The sequence below is a fragment of the Lingula anatina genome, unplaced genomic scaffold (assembly GCF_051362555.1).
Source record: "Lingula anatina isolate TDL-2025a unplaced genomic scaffold, LinAna3.0 unanchor82, whole genome shotgun sequence".
NCBI classification, from domain to species: Eukaryota; Metazoa; Brachiopoda; class Lingulata; order Lingulida; family Lingulidae; genus Lingula; species Lingula anatina.
The window spans coordinates 1,609,862-1,623,394 of NW_028257603.1; the positions used below are offsets into that span (position 1 = coordinate 1,609,862).

At 37.1% G+C, this 13,533-nt stretch overlaps 1 protein-coding gene across 1 annotated transcript; it reads left to right on the forward strand.

The window, feature by feature from the left end:
• The first annotated feature begins 1,016 nt into the window (after window positions 1-1,016).
• On the forward strand, window positions 1,017-13,533 carry LOC106154877 (uncharacterized). The gene is made up of 4 exons (XM_086998668.1): window positions 1,017-1,155; window positions 8,923-10,254; window positions 10,710-10,871; window positions 12,709-13,533. Exons 2-4 carry the CDS (start codon window positions 8,923-8,925, stop codon window positions 12,904-12,906), a joined length of 1,692 nt encoding a protein of 563 aa, XP_086854794.1. The 5' UTR covers window positions 1,017-1,155; the 3' UTR covers window positions 12,907-13,533.

Sequence of the window (13,533 nt, forward strand, 5' to 3'; positions counted from 1 at the left end):
ACCGCCCATTATTCATGCATTTTAGTTTTGATATAGCCGTCGTTCATATTCAAACACCAAACAGTCTGGATCGATCCAACTCTGTACGTGTTTCTCCTTAAAGTGCATTCAGTGTAATCAGCTTATTTGTCTGACACACCTCCCTGAGTAGATAGTTAATGAGATACCCAGCAGGCACAGTTGCGTTGGATCAACGTTGAAAACATGTTGATACGTTGAATTGCCGTTGATCTACCTAAATTTAAAGTTAAATCAACGTTGATCCAGCCACGTCGAAACACCGTCATAATGTGACGTTGACACAACGTTGTATTTTGGTCAATGAAACAACCTTGCAGTTATGGATTGCAATTTAAAATATTAATTATTGAAAACGTTTATAAATACTGTAACTAAATCTATCAATATAATAACAAAAGGGTTTTAAAAGTCAAAATGACAGTTGTTTTGTGTCTTTAGTTAACTAGTGGATTTTCTTAACTTGTTATTCAGGAATACATTCCAATAAACTAAAATACTTGCAACGTCAGCTTACATTAGGTTACATTAGGTGACTTTGTTATATATATATATATATATATATATATATATATATATATATATATATATATATATATATATATATATTCTAGCTTGAAAGTTAACAATCAGCTTACATGGTAACTGAACTCACTATAAAATGTACCAATCCCAGTATTTTAATAGGTTAAACATCAGAAATGGATTCTACAACCCCTAAAACATAGGAAAAGACATATGACGCACTATAGTACCTTTAATTGTTGTTGATGAAACTCAAGGTAGGTCGTTTTGGCTGCCATTTTGAAAATTGTAATTTTACCGACCTAAATGATTGTTGTAGAAATAAATAATTGTCATATTTGTGTTCAGCATCGAATGTCGCTTCAGAAAGCAACTGTTATGAATTTTTTTGAGATTTACTCTACCCTAGTTATAGGGACTTGTTAAATGCTTACTGATACCGAAATAGGTCAAGTAGGTTGTAACCTGTGGGTAAAAGACGAAAAGAGAAAGCAGGCGTCAGCTTCAGGGATACACGTCTTTACGAACACTGTGAAGAGACACGTTTTTTGCACTTAAAGCACGACAAGGTTCACTTGACTCGCCTCACTCATTTGTAGTATAGCACGAAGGGTAAGTCATTTTCAGCGCATTATCTCCAGATTTCAATGCTTACGTCTCTGACATTTTTTTTCTTTTTAACCACAGCGAGGCCGGGCTTGATAACAGGATAATTTTTTGTATGAGCCTTCCATACCAAATAGTTTGCAAGAAACTGTTTGCAGGTTGTTGCAAGAAAATCCACAGTTAATTGTTGCAAATTTGCAGGAAGATTAAAAACCTTCAAGTAGTTTGCACGAAAGCTACCAATTTCTGGCGAATTTACAGCCAATTTTCAAGAAAACCTTCTTTTTCATTTACACATGTTTGCAGGAAGTTTGCAAGAAACTTCTCATCAATATAAAATTTTGCGAGAAGATTGCAAGAAGACTATACATCGTTGCAAATTTACATGAAGGTTTGCTGAAAGTTTGCAAGAAACTTTTATTTATGAACATAGTTAATTTACAAAGTTTTTTGTCACATTTGCAGCAAAATTTGTAAATTAATTTTCGCATAAATGTTGGCTTGATATTTGCAAGAAAGTCCATACCTTTTGCCACTTTACAGCTGGTATTACCATGTTTGCACTTACTTTTGATGTTTAGGAAGTCCCGTTATATATACAAAATATTTTTATTAAGTTAATATGAAATCTCTCTTGTGAGTTTGGGAAAGAATAATTTTCATTTTTGGTAAAATTGAATTAATTTGTAAAGAATTACAGTATACATACACTGTGACTATATATCGCATATTAACACCATAAAAGTACTTATGGCTCGGTGTGTAGTTTTGCTAAAAAGGACCCAGTCCAAGGAGGTGGGGTCCCCTTAACTTATTACACAGCATTTTGGTTTGCCACTTACATCATGAGTGCTGTTCTTCAAAATGATGTATCTCATTTAACTTTTTTTCATGAATCCCATAACCAGAATTACAAAACATTTTAACACGCGCCACTCTCTTCCTTTCTATTTCTACCTCATGCAATCTCTAGCGGCCTTCTCCCCGTTTACATTATGAGCAGTTGTCTAAATATCATAAGAACATGTCAATCAACTAAAGTTACTCAACCAAACACTCCCAGCTCCTTATGTACTCATGTCTTTATTTACTCATGTCTTTACATTATCTCCCGGGGACGATATGCCTGTCCCTTGGCATATTAAAACTAATGGCGCATGTAGTGACATTTACATCAATTAATTATTCAATAAATGATTTCGAATATCTTATTGTCTATAGTTACTTATTATTATTTTTTATTTATTTTAATAGCCCCCGTGTTTTATTCATTTACTTATTCATGTTTGTAATTAATTAATATAGAATTACAAACAAACGTGCGTCCGGTTGTGACCGAGGCTTAAGGTTCGATTTTCATTATTACAGAGGAAACGTAAAGTGAATATCATTAAAAAAAAAAAAAAAAAAAAAAACTTACAAGAGATTGAAAGCTGTGTTTTTGTCTCTTGGTGTTCATTAATTAGCGAAGTCTAGATTATAGGAAGCTCAACGTGTTTTTTTTCTGAAAGCACCCCTTGCAGAGTAAGGGCTACTTGAAGATCAGTAATGGATAGAGATGTAGGCGTCTCGCCTACATACTGTACCATGCAGTTTATCGTTATCTCTGCAATAAGGACATCATTTGGTGCCCTGAAAAGGTCATTTAATGATAAATGGATTGACGTTTCTCGAATGTCAGTAGAGTCTGTTAATCAGTTTTAAACGGGCGTGCTTTGTTTTTTTAAAAATGCCTCTTAATATATTTTTTCTTTTCCTTCACCCTTATGTTATTCGCTTTAAAGTCGCCTCGTTTAGTTTTTAATTGGATCCCTATAATTCCAACTTTAAGGAAATCCATTTCGACTAAATAAGACACTGTGCTTCAACGTTTTATCTGACGCGACCTTGTCAGGAATATTCTACTTCAAATAATTCACCTGTGGCCTGGGACAAATTCGCTCGCCATCCAGTCTCATTTTCTCGTTTTTCTTCAATTTTCTATTTTTTTACTCTCTTTGTTTATGGGCAAAGTTAGCAACGAAGCCCTAAAATTATTTTGAGGACATTCCTTGTCAAACATTCAAAACAAGAACGAACATACATCTGTAAACTGGCCTTTTCAAAAATAAATTTTTATATAAAAGCAAACAAAATATAATATAACAGTTAATTTAAGGGTGCTTTCCCAGAGATTAAGATCGATCTAAAGATTAAGTTTTAGATCGACCTAACTCCCTGGGGGTTCAGGTTAAATTGCAGTCAGCCGAGCGGACACCATAGTTAATTACCCCCTATTAGAGCTTTTAGTAGGCGGGACAGACGCTTAAGCCGGCCAAGCTGACAGTAATCTAGTGAGACTCCCCACAGGGATAGATCGATCTAAAAATCTATGGAAATGGGGTGTTAGCCTATGAATCACACACACACACACACACCTCAGTATAAATATTGCAATCACAGTAGTGCAGATAAGGATAGAAAGATAGTTGTTCAACCTTACAGTAAAAATACCAAGGAGTATATTTTTTAATGAGTGCTCATCAATTTAATTGTAATGTATGATTAATATTTTCTAATTTCCTTTTAACATGTTTTCTGTATACAGATATAAAGTTATAAACAAATAGTTCTGTAGTATGTAACGTATCAACTATATATTTCCATCCCATGTTAGGATTTCTGTTCTCATTTTACATATGCTAATAGATTTCTTAATTATTAAGATAGGTACCAGTATTTTTATATCGTATGATTGAATAAGTCCAAACATAAGAATATCCGTGATCTCTCAACCGTGACCACACCTTAATTATCTTTTACGGAGCACCCCCCCCCAAAAAAAAAATAAATAAATAAATAAATAAAAAGTTTCCCTAGCAGTGTTGCAAAATTCGTTTTTGATAAAGTAAAACCCAAGATAAAACCACTGGGATTAAACGTAAAATACGAACAGAGTACCGGAGTTAATAAATTCCCACAATTCCATTGGTAATGCTGAGGTAACATGATTTAGCTTGTGACTAAGTGTACAAATGCTTTCAGTTTTCACTTATATTATAGACGGAAATACCACATGTAATATATATATATATATATATATATATATATATATATATATATATATATATATATATATATATATATATATATGTATATATATATATATATATATATATATATATAAACATTACATAGCTTTGGGATAGATGAAAAAGAATGTAAAAATACTTTGGAAAAGTAAAAGAATGCAAAAGTTATAGGTAGGGGAATATTAAAAAAGTGTGGTGCTCTAGCAATTCCCATCCAGATGTTCCCCTGTTGCTTTACTATATGTCTACCTCGGTCGTCTTGCCTGTAGTTGTTTGTGAATTTCTGTCTCATGACATTTTGTATTATTTCACTGTGATGTCACAATAAAACACTGAAAATCTATAATGGAGTTTTTACTGTTAATTGCGTGTGTGCTGTTGATGCATGACATCATTATCGGGATGTTTTTCTGTCTGTGTGTTCTCCTCGCTGTACTATATTGCATACGCATATTAATAATAAAATCCAACTATTACAACTCGTAGTTTTTTATAAAGCATACATTAAAAGGATTAAATATGAAATAAAGCAACGCACTAATTGATGCAAAATTAATCAGTTAAATATTTTTTGTCAGTTTGCGGCAAATTTGCAAGAAAGATTCTTGACAGTTTGCTGCAAATTTGCAAGAACAGTTCTGAAAAATTTGCTGCAAATTTGTAAGAAACCTGTGGTAGATTCCCTGTTGTCATGCTAATAAATGTTGCGGAGAGTTTGCAGCAAATTTGCAAGAGACCTAATTTACATGGTAAATTTCCACTTGCAATTTGCTGCAAATTTCAAGCAACTGTTTGCAAGAAGCCTAAAATAAATATTCAATCAGCAAGCAAGGCCCTGTGTTAACCACTACCAGGGCAGCCGATTAATTTAGATAGTTTATTTCACTGTAACATATGCATCCACTTGTGTGGATGAAAATGGCAACATGAATACAATTTTTGTGAATATGTTATTAAACAATCACAATGAGTAAGAATATTTACTTATTTACTAAAAAAAAAAAAAAAAAAAAAAAAAAAAACTACTATTACTACTATTACTCAATTGCCGATGGGTGCAGCACTGTCTTGTAGATCCCTCCTAGCAAAAGCGGAGGAGAGAAACTTAGCTAGTGCAATAATGGTTTCTTTTTCTTGACATTTCATAATTATAGTAAATTTTTCATCAGTTCTTTTTAGGCCAAAATGCGTATCGTGTTTTGTAAATACCTTATATAATATTGTGCGCAGGTCGTTGTATAGGGGGCATGTTGTGAGAAAGTGTTTTTCGTCTTCAATTTTGTCTTTAGAACAGTAATGGCATATTTTGTCGGTACGAGGAGTGTTATTATATCTGCCCGTTTCAATGTGAAGTTTATGCCCACTGGAGCGAAAACGGCTTAGGTTTTTTCTTTTATCAGTATCGTGAAGGTAGTCTAGATATTTTTCTTTTTTGAATGTATTTTTGAATTGGCAATATACTCTGGATTTGGAATTGTGCTCAAGCTCACTGTGCCAGTTTTGTACGTACCCACTAATGATTCGTTCTCTGAACATACTTAGGAAATTTATGTCGGGATTCTGCTTTAGCCATACATCTCCAAATCCGTTTTCAAACAAGAGTTTCATAATACCTTCACTCCATGACAGGTTATCTTCATTCAGATTTGGCAGGCTTTTTGTTGTGAGTAAATTGTAATAATGTAATTCGTCTAGGTATGCTTGTTTGAGTAGGTTGTTTTCGTCTGTGCGTAATATTTTGAGCCAAAATTTTATTAATTGTATGTTAATTTTTATGTAAACAGGAATCCTTCCTGTCTCTCCTCTTACTGTGTGGTTTGAAGTTTTTGGGTGAACACCTAAAATTTGTTTACAAAAACTGAGATTTAGCTTTTCCGATGGAGATCTGTCTGTAAGAGGGGTATATCCCCAGACCTCTGATCCGTACGTTGCAATTGGCATTATGATTGTATCAAAAAGTTTTTCCTTGAGGGATGATTTAATAGGGCTGGTTAGAGGAAAGTAACTTTTTAGTGCAAAAAATGCTTTTTGTGCTTTTTCTTTTAATCTTGTTTGAGCTGCAGTGAATTTGCCAGATCTAGTGAAAAGAATTCCTAGGTAGTTGTAGCTAGACGAGATAGTGAGTAGTTTACCGCCAATGTTAAATTTGTGTTTGCTTTGAGTGGTGCTGTCCGTGATTTTTCCCTTGCTGTTGAAAATGACAACTTGGGTTTTTTTAATGTTTATCGAAAGTCTCCATAGTTTACAATACGTTTTTAGACAATCCAGGCTATATTGGAGACCAAATGGGCTTTTCGAAAAGAGAACTAGGTCGTCAGCATAGAATAGCCAAGACACCGGTTTGTTAATGATCAGAGGAGGGTCACTTTTTGAATTGTCTATACCTCTTAGTAAATCATCTACAAATAGGTTAAACAAGAATGGGCTTAGAGTATCCCCTTGCTTAACACCTTTATATGTGGAGAATGAATCGGTGATGCCAGAAGGGGTTTTAACACAAGCCGTTGCATGGCTATACATGGTTTTGATATTTCTGTAGAATTTCCCACCAACCCCAAGCTTTAACAGTTTATACAGGAGACCCTCTCTCCAAACACAGTCAAACGCCTTACTGAAGTCTATAAAACACGTGTACAGCTTTCTTTTAGACCTAGCGAATTTTGTTACAAGTGACTTGAGAATAAATGTGTTGTTTGCAGTACTGTGATTTTCCCTAAATCCTGCTTGATGGGGGAGTGGGACGCCCTTCTTTTTGCATTCGCTTTTAAGCCTGGTTAGCAGGAGTGAGTTATATAATTTTCCAACACAACTGGTTATGGAAATTCCACGATAGTTGTCTGCTTTGCTGGAGTCGCCTGATTTGAATATAGGTATAATAAAACTTTTATTCCAAATATCTGGATATTCTGCTCTGTGGAAGAAGGCATTAAATAGTTTGTGAAGAATTGGTGCTATTATTGTTTTACTGGATTTATTGTTTCCTAGGGAGTAGATTCCCTTAGTAATTTCCTCTGTGGTTATCTCATGATCTAAGAGACTGATATTGTCATTATGTGCATTTTTCACCGGAGAATTGTGCCACGAATTAGCCAGAGGCATATCTTTGAGCATCTAGTGAGAAACCAATCTGGGTCACTGCTGAAGGGTTACCCGTGGTCCTGTATAGAGTGCTTGTGCAGAAGTTCTGACTTGAACCTGAGCTATTTAATATATGGCGACTTATACTGTTTGAACGGACGCCTTCTAACACAACAGGAATATTTCGGCCTACAAGGCTTGGATGGACGTTATGCCTAATAAATGCGCTCTTAAACACAGAAGATATATGGCGGCCAATAAATGTGCTCTTGAACACAGCAGATATATGGTGGGCAATAAATGCACTCTTGAACACATCAGATATATGGCGGCCAATAAATGTTAAAACGCAAGCTATAAGCGTCAAATATACCTGTGTTTACCTGTATCTCCTTATAATGTATGTTATTTAACAATGAGTTTTTATTTATAGTAGTAAAATTTAATGTGCTCAAACATATTATTATTATTATTATTATTAAGCACAGCGCCAGGTGGCGGAAACTACAGGTACCTGTAGGTAATGTTTGTCGAGATCAATAGCGCTTTTCTCACATACTCAGATAAAAACGTATCATTCAAGTGATATATTTAAACATGCCTTCAACCTTTTTTATCAGTCTCAAAGTGACACAGGTGACACCGGTTGTTACAAGTGTTATAATAAGAATGATGATAACAGTCTGGAATTTTCGAACGTTTATTCTCCGACTCTCTTTTTTCATAGAATCTACAAATATTTATACTCTATTTTCCCAAAGAATTTTCCATTCTCATATTACAAAACGCTGTTCAATATTTCCAAATTTAGTAATTTTAGTGAAACTTGTTTTTAATTTAAAACATTTAAAATATTTCCCAATTACTCATGCTTGGACCTTGTCCATCTCGAGTATGCATGAGTTTTACACGTGTTAGAAAGGTGCAAATCTATAGGAAAATTAACCAATCAGATTCAACTATATGTGACTTTGAAATGTTTCATCATTACTTACTTCGAGAACAGTCTATACACTTGTTGACACTTTAAGATTTTTAACTTGCACTCAACAACTTCCTATACATTTGATTCTGTTTAATTGTTTTGTAATTATCGAAAGTGTATGTCATTTGCTTTGCAACACAAGTGCATATTGAGCGAGTGCCTTATTTATTTAAACTCTTCCATATACCACCATTTTGTTTCGAGCGGGATACCCAAAGAAATACCACTGGACTTCGTTACATTATTTCGGAATGTTTGGCTGGGTTCCCATGCCTACATCGATCCATCTGGATCTGTCTAACTCCCTGCAGAGTCTCACTAAATTGCTATCCGAATCAGCTAGGGGGTTAAGATAATTGCCCCTAACAGCTTTAATAGGCAACAGACAGTTAAGCCGGTTAAGTTGATAGCATTTTAGTGAGACTCCAAAGTGAGATAGATCGGTCCAAATTTCTGTGGGAATGGTCCCTTTTTAGCAGTTTTTTTTCTCTCACAGCGTCAAGGTCTCTAAACTGTGTCTTTCTTAGTATCACACTCCAATATTTTTAAACAGAATTAAAATTCGGAGAGGCAACCTGATGCGATCACGTTATACTTGATATAGCTTCAGGAAAAAAGAAATTTTTCGGATAATTTCAGATGGCGAATAGAAGGCATCTCGGCAGTAACTTTGCACGGAATTTAGACGTGGTTCTATTGGGGAACGAAGTTTGTTCCCATGAAGACGCGGTCACTTCGCGATGTCCCTCAGAGCCAAAGGAAGACAGCGACTGTTTCACCCATAGTGAGAAACCATCGACTTCATCCAGCAACGACGAATCAGACAGAGAGGGAGCCAGTCGGTGGAAAAAATGGTTCAAAAGAAATCCCAAAAACAGAAAACCACAGGAAGATGTCGAGGCGGTGGAATTGAGAGATCCGCAGGATGGTAAAGGAAATGACGCTGAGAATGCTGTTTTGTCAAGCGTGGCTGACGGGCAGGGGTTGAACCCGTTACCAAACGAAAACACTTCTACAGGCAGTTTTGATAATATTGACATGGGAGATTCTTATCCCCAAAACACTTACCCGTCAGATTACTCTATGCAGTCCCCGGGACTTGACGACTCCAACGCCCCTCTTCTGTCACGATCTACCAGAGACAGTTCCAGTAGGAGTATAGGCCGCAGGCTGGGAGATGCAGGTGGCGCGCCGCATCCTTCCTCCCTTCAAAATGACACGGTAGAATTGGCCAACGAAACCCTCCTCGGCTCAACTATAAAGCCTCCTGCTGCTGCTACTCAATATGACCTTTCGCTGCCGTCACCACCACAATCACCACCACCCCCTAGCAAAGACCGGTTTCAGATTTCAAACAACCAGACTGCAACGCCGAAGCCAGCAGACCAACTCTCGCCGGAAGAGCCTTGTGCGCCTGTTGAGAACCTGGACGAGGTTGACTTTGCCTCCCCCACTGGTGCCGCCCCTCACAGTAGGTTACCCACGCATATTGCCGACACTCTTAGTGATGGAGGAAAGTATGGCAATATAGAACCCGTATCTCACAATTCCAGAACGAAAGGAACAAAGAGCAAACCATTGGGACCAACGGTCAGTAGAGATATGCTGCAAAGGACAATAGACGACGGGGCAGACATGGACGGGATCAAGCGAGCACTAAAGAAGTGGACGTCGTTACCAAAGAAAGATGATCACTATAATCCGATGATACAGGCGGCATTGAAGAACGACATCCAGGTTTGCCAACTACTGAAAGACGAGGAGAATTTAAAAATCGCCGACCCTCACGGTTATTTCTGCGACTGTAAACTCGACCAAAGCGACACGCTGAATCATGCGCTTTATCGTGTGAACGCGTATAGGGCTATGACGTCACCGGCCTATCTTCTCACGAGGAAAGATCCAGTAATGGCGGCTCTGGAGACGAGACAAAAACTGTTCATAATGGCGAAACAGGATGAAGAGTTCAAGGTATTTTGTGAAAAAAATTGTAAACATTTTGAAAAAAAAATTAAAAAAAGAATATTAAGATACAATCGGTAAGAATGTTTTGAGTTTGTCTAATAATTTTGACAGAAAGAAACGCTGAATTGTTTGTAAATTTATTTAAGATATTTTTACGGGATATGGCTGGGGGATTTCTGACATTTTCAATGAAATTTGAATAAGAAGGTGGAGTTCGGATTTGTAAAAAGTGAAAGAAAGTGCAACCACGCACATGTACGCACGCATTCACGCACACGCACACCAACACGCACAGTCTGTATTTGACAGTTACAACCACCCAGAAAACACATAACTTTACGATAAAAAAAAGTGTATCAAATTCTAATCAATAGATACCAATAATTGCAATGTGAAGTAAATTATCAAAACTATGAATAAATATGCGACTTGAATAATATGCAGCTTTCCCTCCCACGCAGTCAGAATATCTTCAACTGACCGATAAATGCGAGACGTTTGCCTGGGAGATGTTAGACCTGGTACGAGGGCGAGAGGAGCTGTCTTTGATCCTGGATAAATCAGCCAGTGGCTTTTCAGAATTAGGGCTAGTGCGAAGAGTTATGGACGAAGGAGCCAAGAAGGTAGGATGTACTGAAGATATTTTCATTTTTCGACAAACACATTTTTATCTCTTGAATGAGGCATTTTATTGGGGCCATTCAGAATGAAAAGAGACGAGTGCTAGCTGGGCCACTACCTAAATATGTCGGGCCTACATGAAAGGAAGACCATTAAAATGGTCTTTTAGACCGCTTAATGGTCGCTTAATGGTCTCTTCGCCTCTTTCGCGGCTCCCCACGCGTCGTCCCCAGACCGGTTGAATTAAGCCGAGATTTGATTACTGTGCCCCTGCATGCTGCTCCACTGTGAAGCGGGCTTCAACAATGACTCTGAAGAACAGCGAAAGTGTACGATTTCCGTCAATCAAAAAGAACTGCTCCGCAGAGAATCTGCAGTTGAATGTCATTAGACCAAAATGAAACGTAAAACAGATTTAATTCTGCTTTATTTATAATTTCATTAACTGTACCGTATTAAGATGTAAAGTGAAAAACAAATAATATGTTTTTAAAAGAAAAAAATATATCCAATGTTTTTGTGTTTTTGCTTATCAAAGAACATTTTCTCCTGAATATTTAATCACAATACACGTGTTTGCCGTGTGCCTTAAGCTACACTGTATGCCCTATACCAATATAAGGGCTGCGCAATGGTTAGACCAAAATCAGTTTTTAAAGCAGAATGTTGCTTGTGTTGTGGAACTGACCTTCGACTGCAAGACATTCTTAGTTTAAACTTCAAACTTCGCGTCAGCCACTTTATTACTTGTCTCGTCTGCACGAGATAACGTCAGCGCAAGGCGGGAAAGGCAGCTCCAGGCGGAACAGAGCTGTGACGTACAAAACTTGTGACTTCCAAATAAGGAAGCTCCAGGCGGACACAGCTGTGACGTATGAGACTTGTGACTTCCAAATATGGAAGCGCCCCAGGCAGAATTTTGCCGAAGAAGGAACGCCTCCAAGTTGACGGTATTCGCTAGAGTCAGTTTTGCTGATACGGGTTATATATGAAATCAAGATCGAGCCGGCAAAACTGAAATCTAGAACCCAGGGTACTGCAGGCACAACGCGTGGAAAAGCATGTGAGAGGCGGAGAAACATTGCAGGATTAAGCGGTCTTCCTTCCATGTAGGTCCGCCAAATTTAGGTCGGGGCCTAGCTAGCACTGGTCCCTTCTCGTTCTGAATGGCCTTAGTGTCTCCCGGAAACCTTCATCCGTCCACATTTTGATTCTGTTTCATTTTGATATAGATTTAGTGTTGAAAGAATATTGAAACATCTCAAAAAGTAAACGGTTGTGTTTGTGGTGCGACCCAAAACACAACCGTTTACTCCTTGATAAAATGGTCCCCATAACAAATTGCATGACTTCTGCATGTTTTAGGAAGGCGTGTGTTAGTTGAGATTCTGCTGCAGATCTTTATATTTAGTCACTTCAAAAGGTACATGTAGAAACCTGGTATTACCTATGCTTTTTTCGATCATTGGAGTGTATATTTATCATACTAATAACAAGAAATGACTATGCCATTGGAAACAAACACTTATAAGACGGCAACAGCCTCATCACAGAGAAGCCTCACGTACCCCCATCCCCATCCTGTCGTTGCTTTAGAGGAAGTGGAGGACACTTTGTAACGTTTTAACACGGTAGAAGTACTATAATACCTAATTTTTATGCCGATGTGTGACGGACATTGAAAAACCGGAAAGGTAAATCCAACAATTACTATCATTTTGACTGATGTTTAATGAATATTCCATGCAGCATTAAATCAAACACACAGAAAAAAGATTGATACACTCATAGTCCCTCGACTGATGGCTGCAAAGTCACTTATTTAAAACCGTATTTCAGTTTGTTGCCCACCCATACGTCCAGCGACACTTGAATATGGTGTTTTATGGCCGCGATCATAATATAAGGCGACGAATGCTGACCACAAACAATTTTCTAAAGACGATCTTCATCGTGCTGGCGTTGCCAATTTGGATTCTGCTGTTCTTGACTTACATTCTGTTCGGAGCCTTTGAAACGTTGGAGAAGGTATGTTGAACAGGTGCAATTGTTCACCTGGTTTATTACCACATGTTAAACATTTCCTGAAGCCCTTTTAAGATTTGCACAGGAACACTTTTAAAAATTGGCATGTGTTTATTTTTATTGGCCATGTTAAACGCGTAAGCTGCGTTAGGGTAATTCTCTTATGTAAAAACCAGTTCCCATTCTCTCAAAGTGCATCGATACAGACGAAGGTGCTTAAGTATGCAATTCGAGGTCCAAAGGGCATAAGAAAGTTTTTTTTTTGTTTTGTTTTGAATAGTTTGATTGAACGTTCCTAATTTTCGTTATATTCAATTTCTTATACCATTCAATGAATTCAGTGAATCTACTTATACCATTATCTATACCAACTTAAACAATCCTCTTTTGCACTGTGAAAGCACACATGCATACTACTGTAATTTCTAACTTAAATTCATGTCCTTCACACTATCTAAGTAAAACATGTAAATCTCATATACCTTGTACACTTAGGTGTTCTGCAAAACAACAGTCAACACCCACTGACTTAAACTGACATCTCTACGAGGCACAATTTTCTAGCATCTCTGCGCAGCTAACCCTCTTTAACATCACTTGTCGAAAATGACCAAACCTGTCTGGAAAAACCTGCTGAAC

Bases quoted from the DNA above. Each gene is read 5' to 3' on its own strand.
- LOC106154877 (XM_086998668.1), top strand. From the start codon at position 8,923: ATGGCGAATAGAAGGCATCTCGGCAGTAACTTTGCACGGAATTTAGAC. The intron at 10,255-10,709 runs GTATTTTGTGAA...CCTCCCACGCAG, and splicing joins AACAGGATGAAGAGTTCAAG to TCAGAATATCTTCAACTGAC. The intron at 10,872-12,708 runs GTAGGATGTACT...ACCGTATTTCAG, and splicing joins TGGACGAAGGAGCCAAGAAG to TTTGTTGCCCACCCATACGT.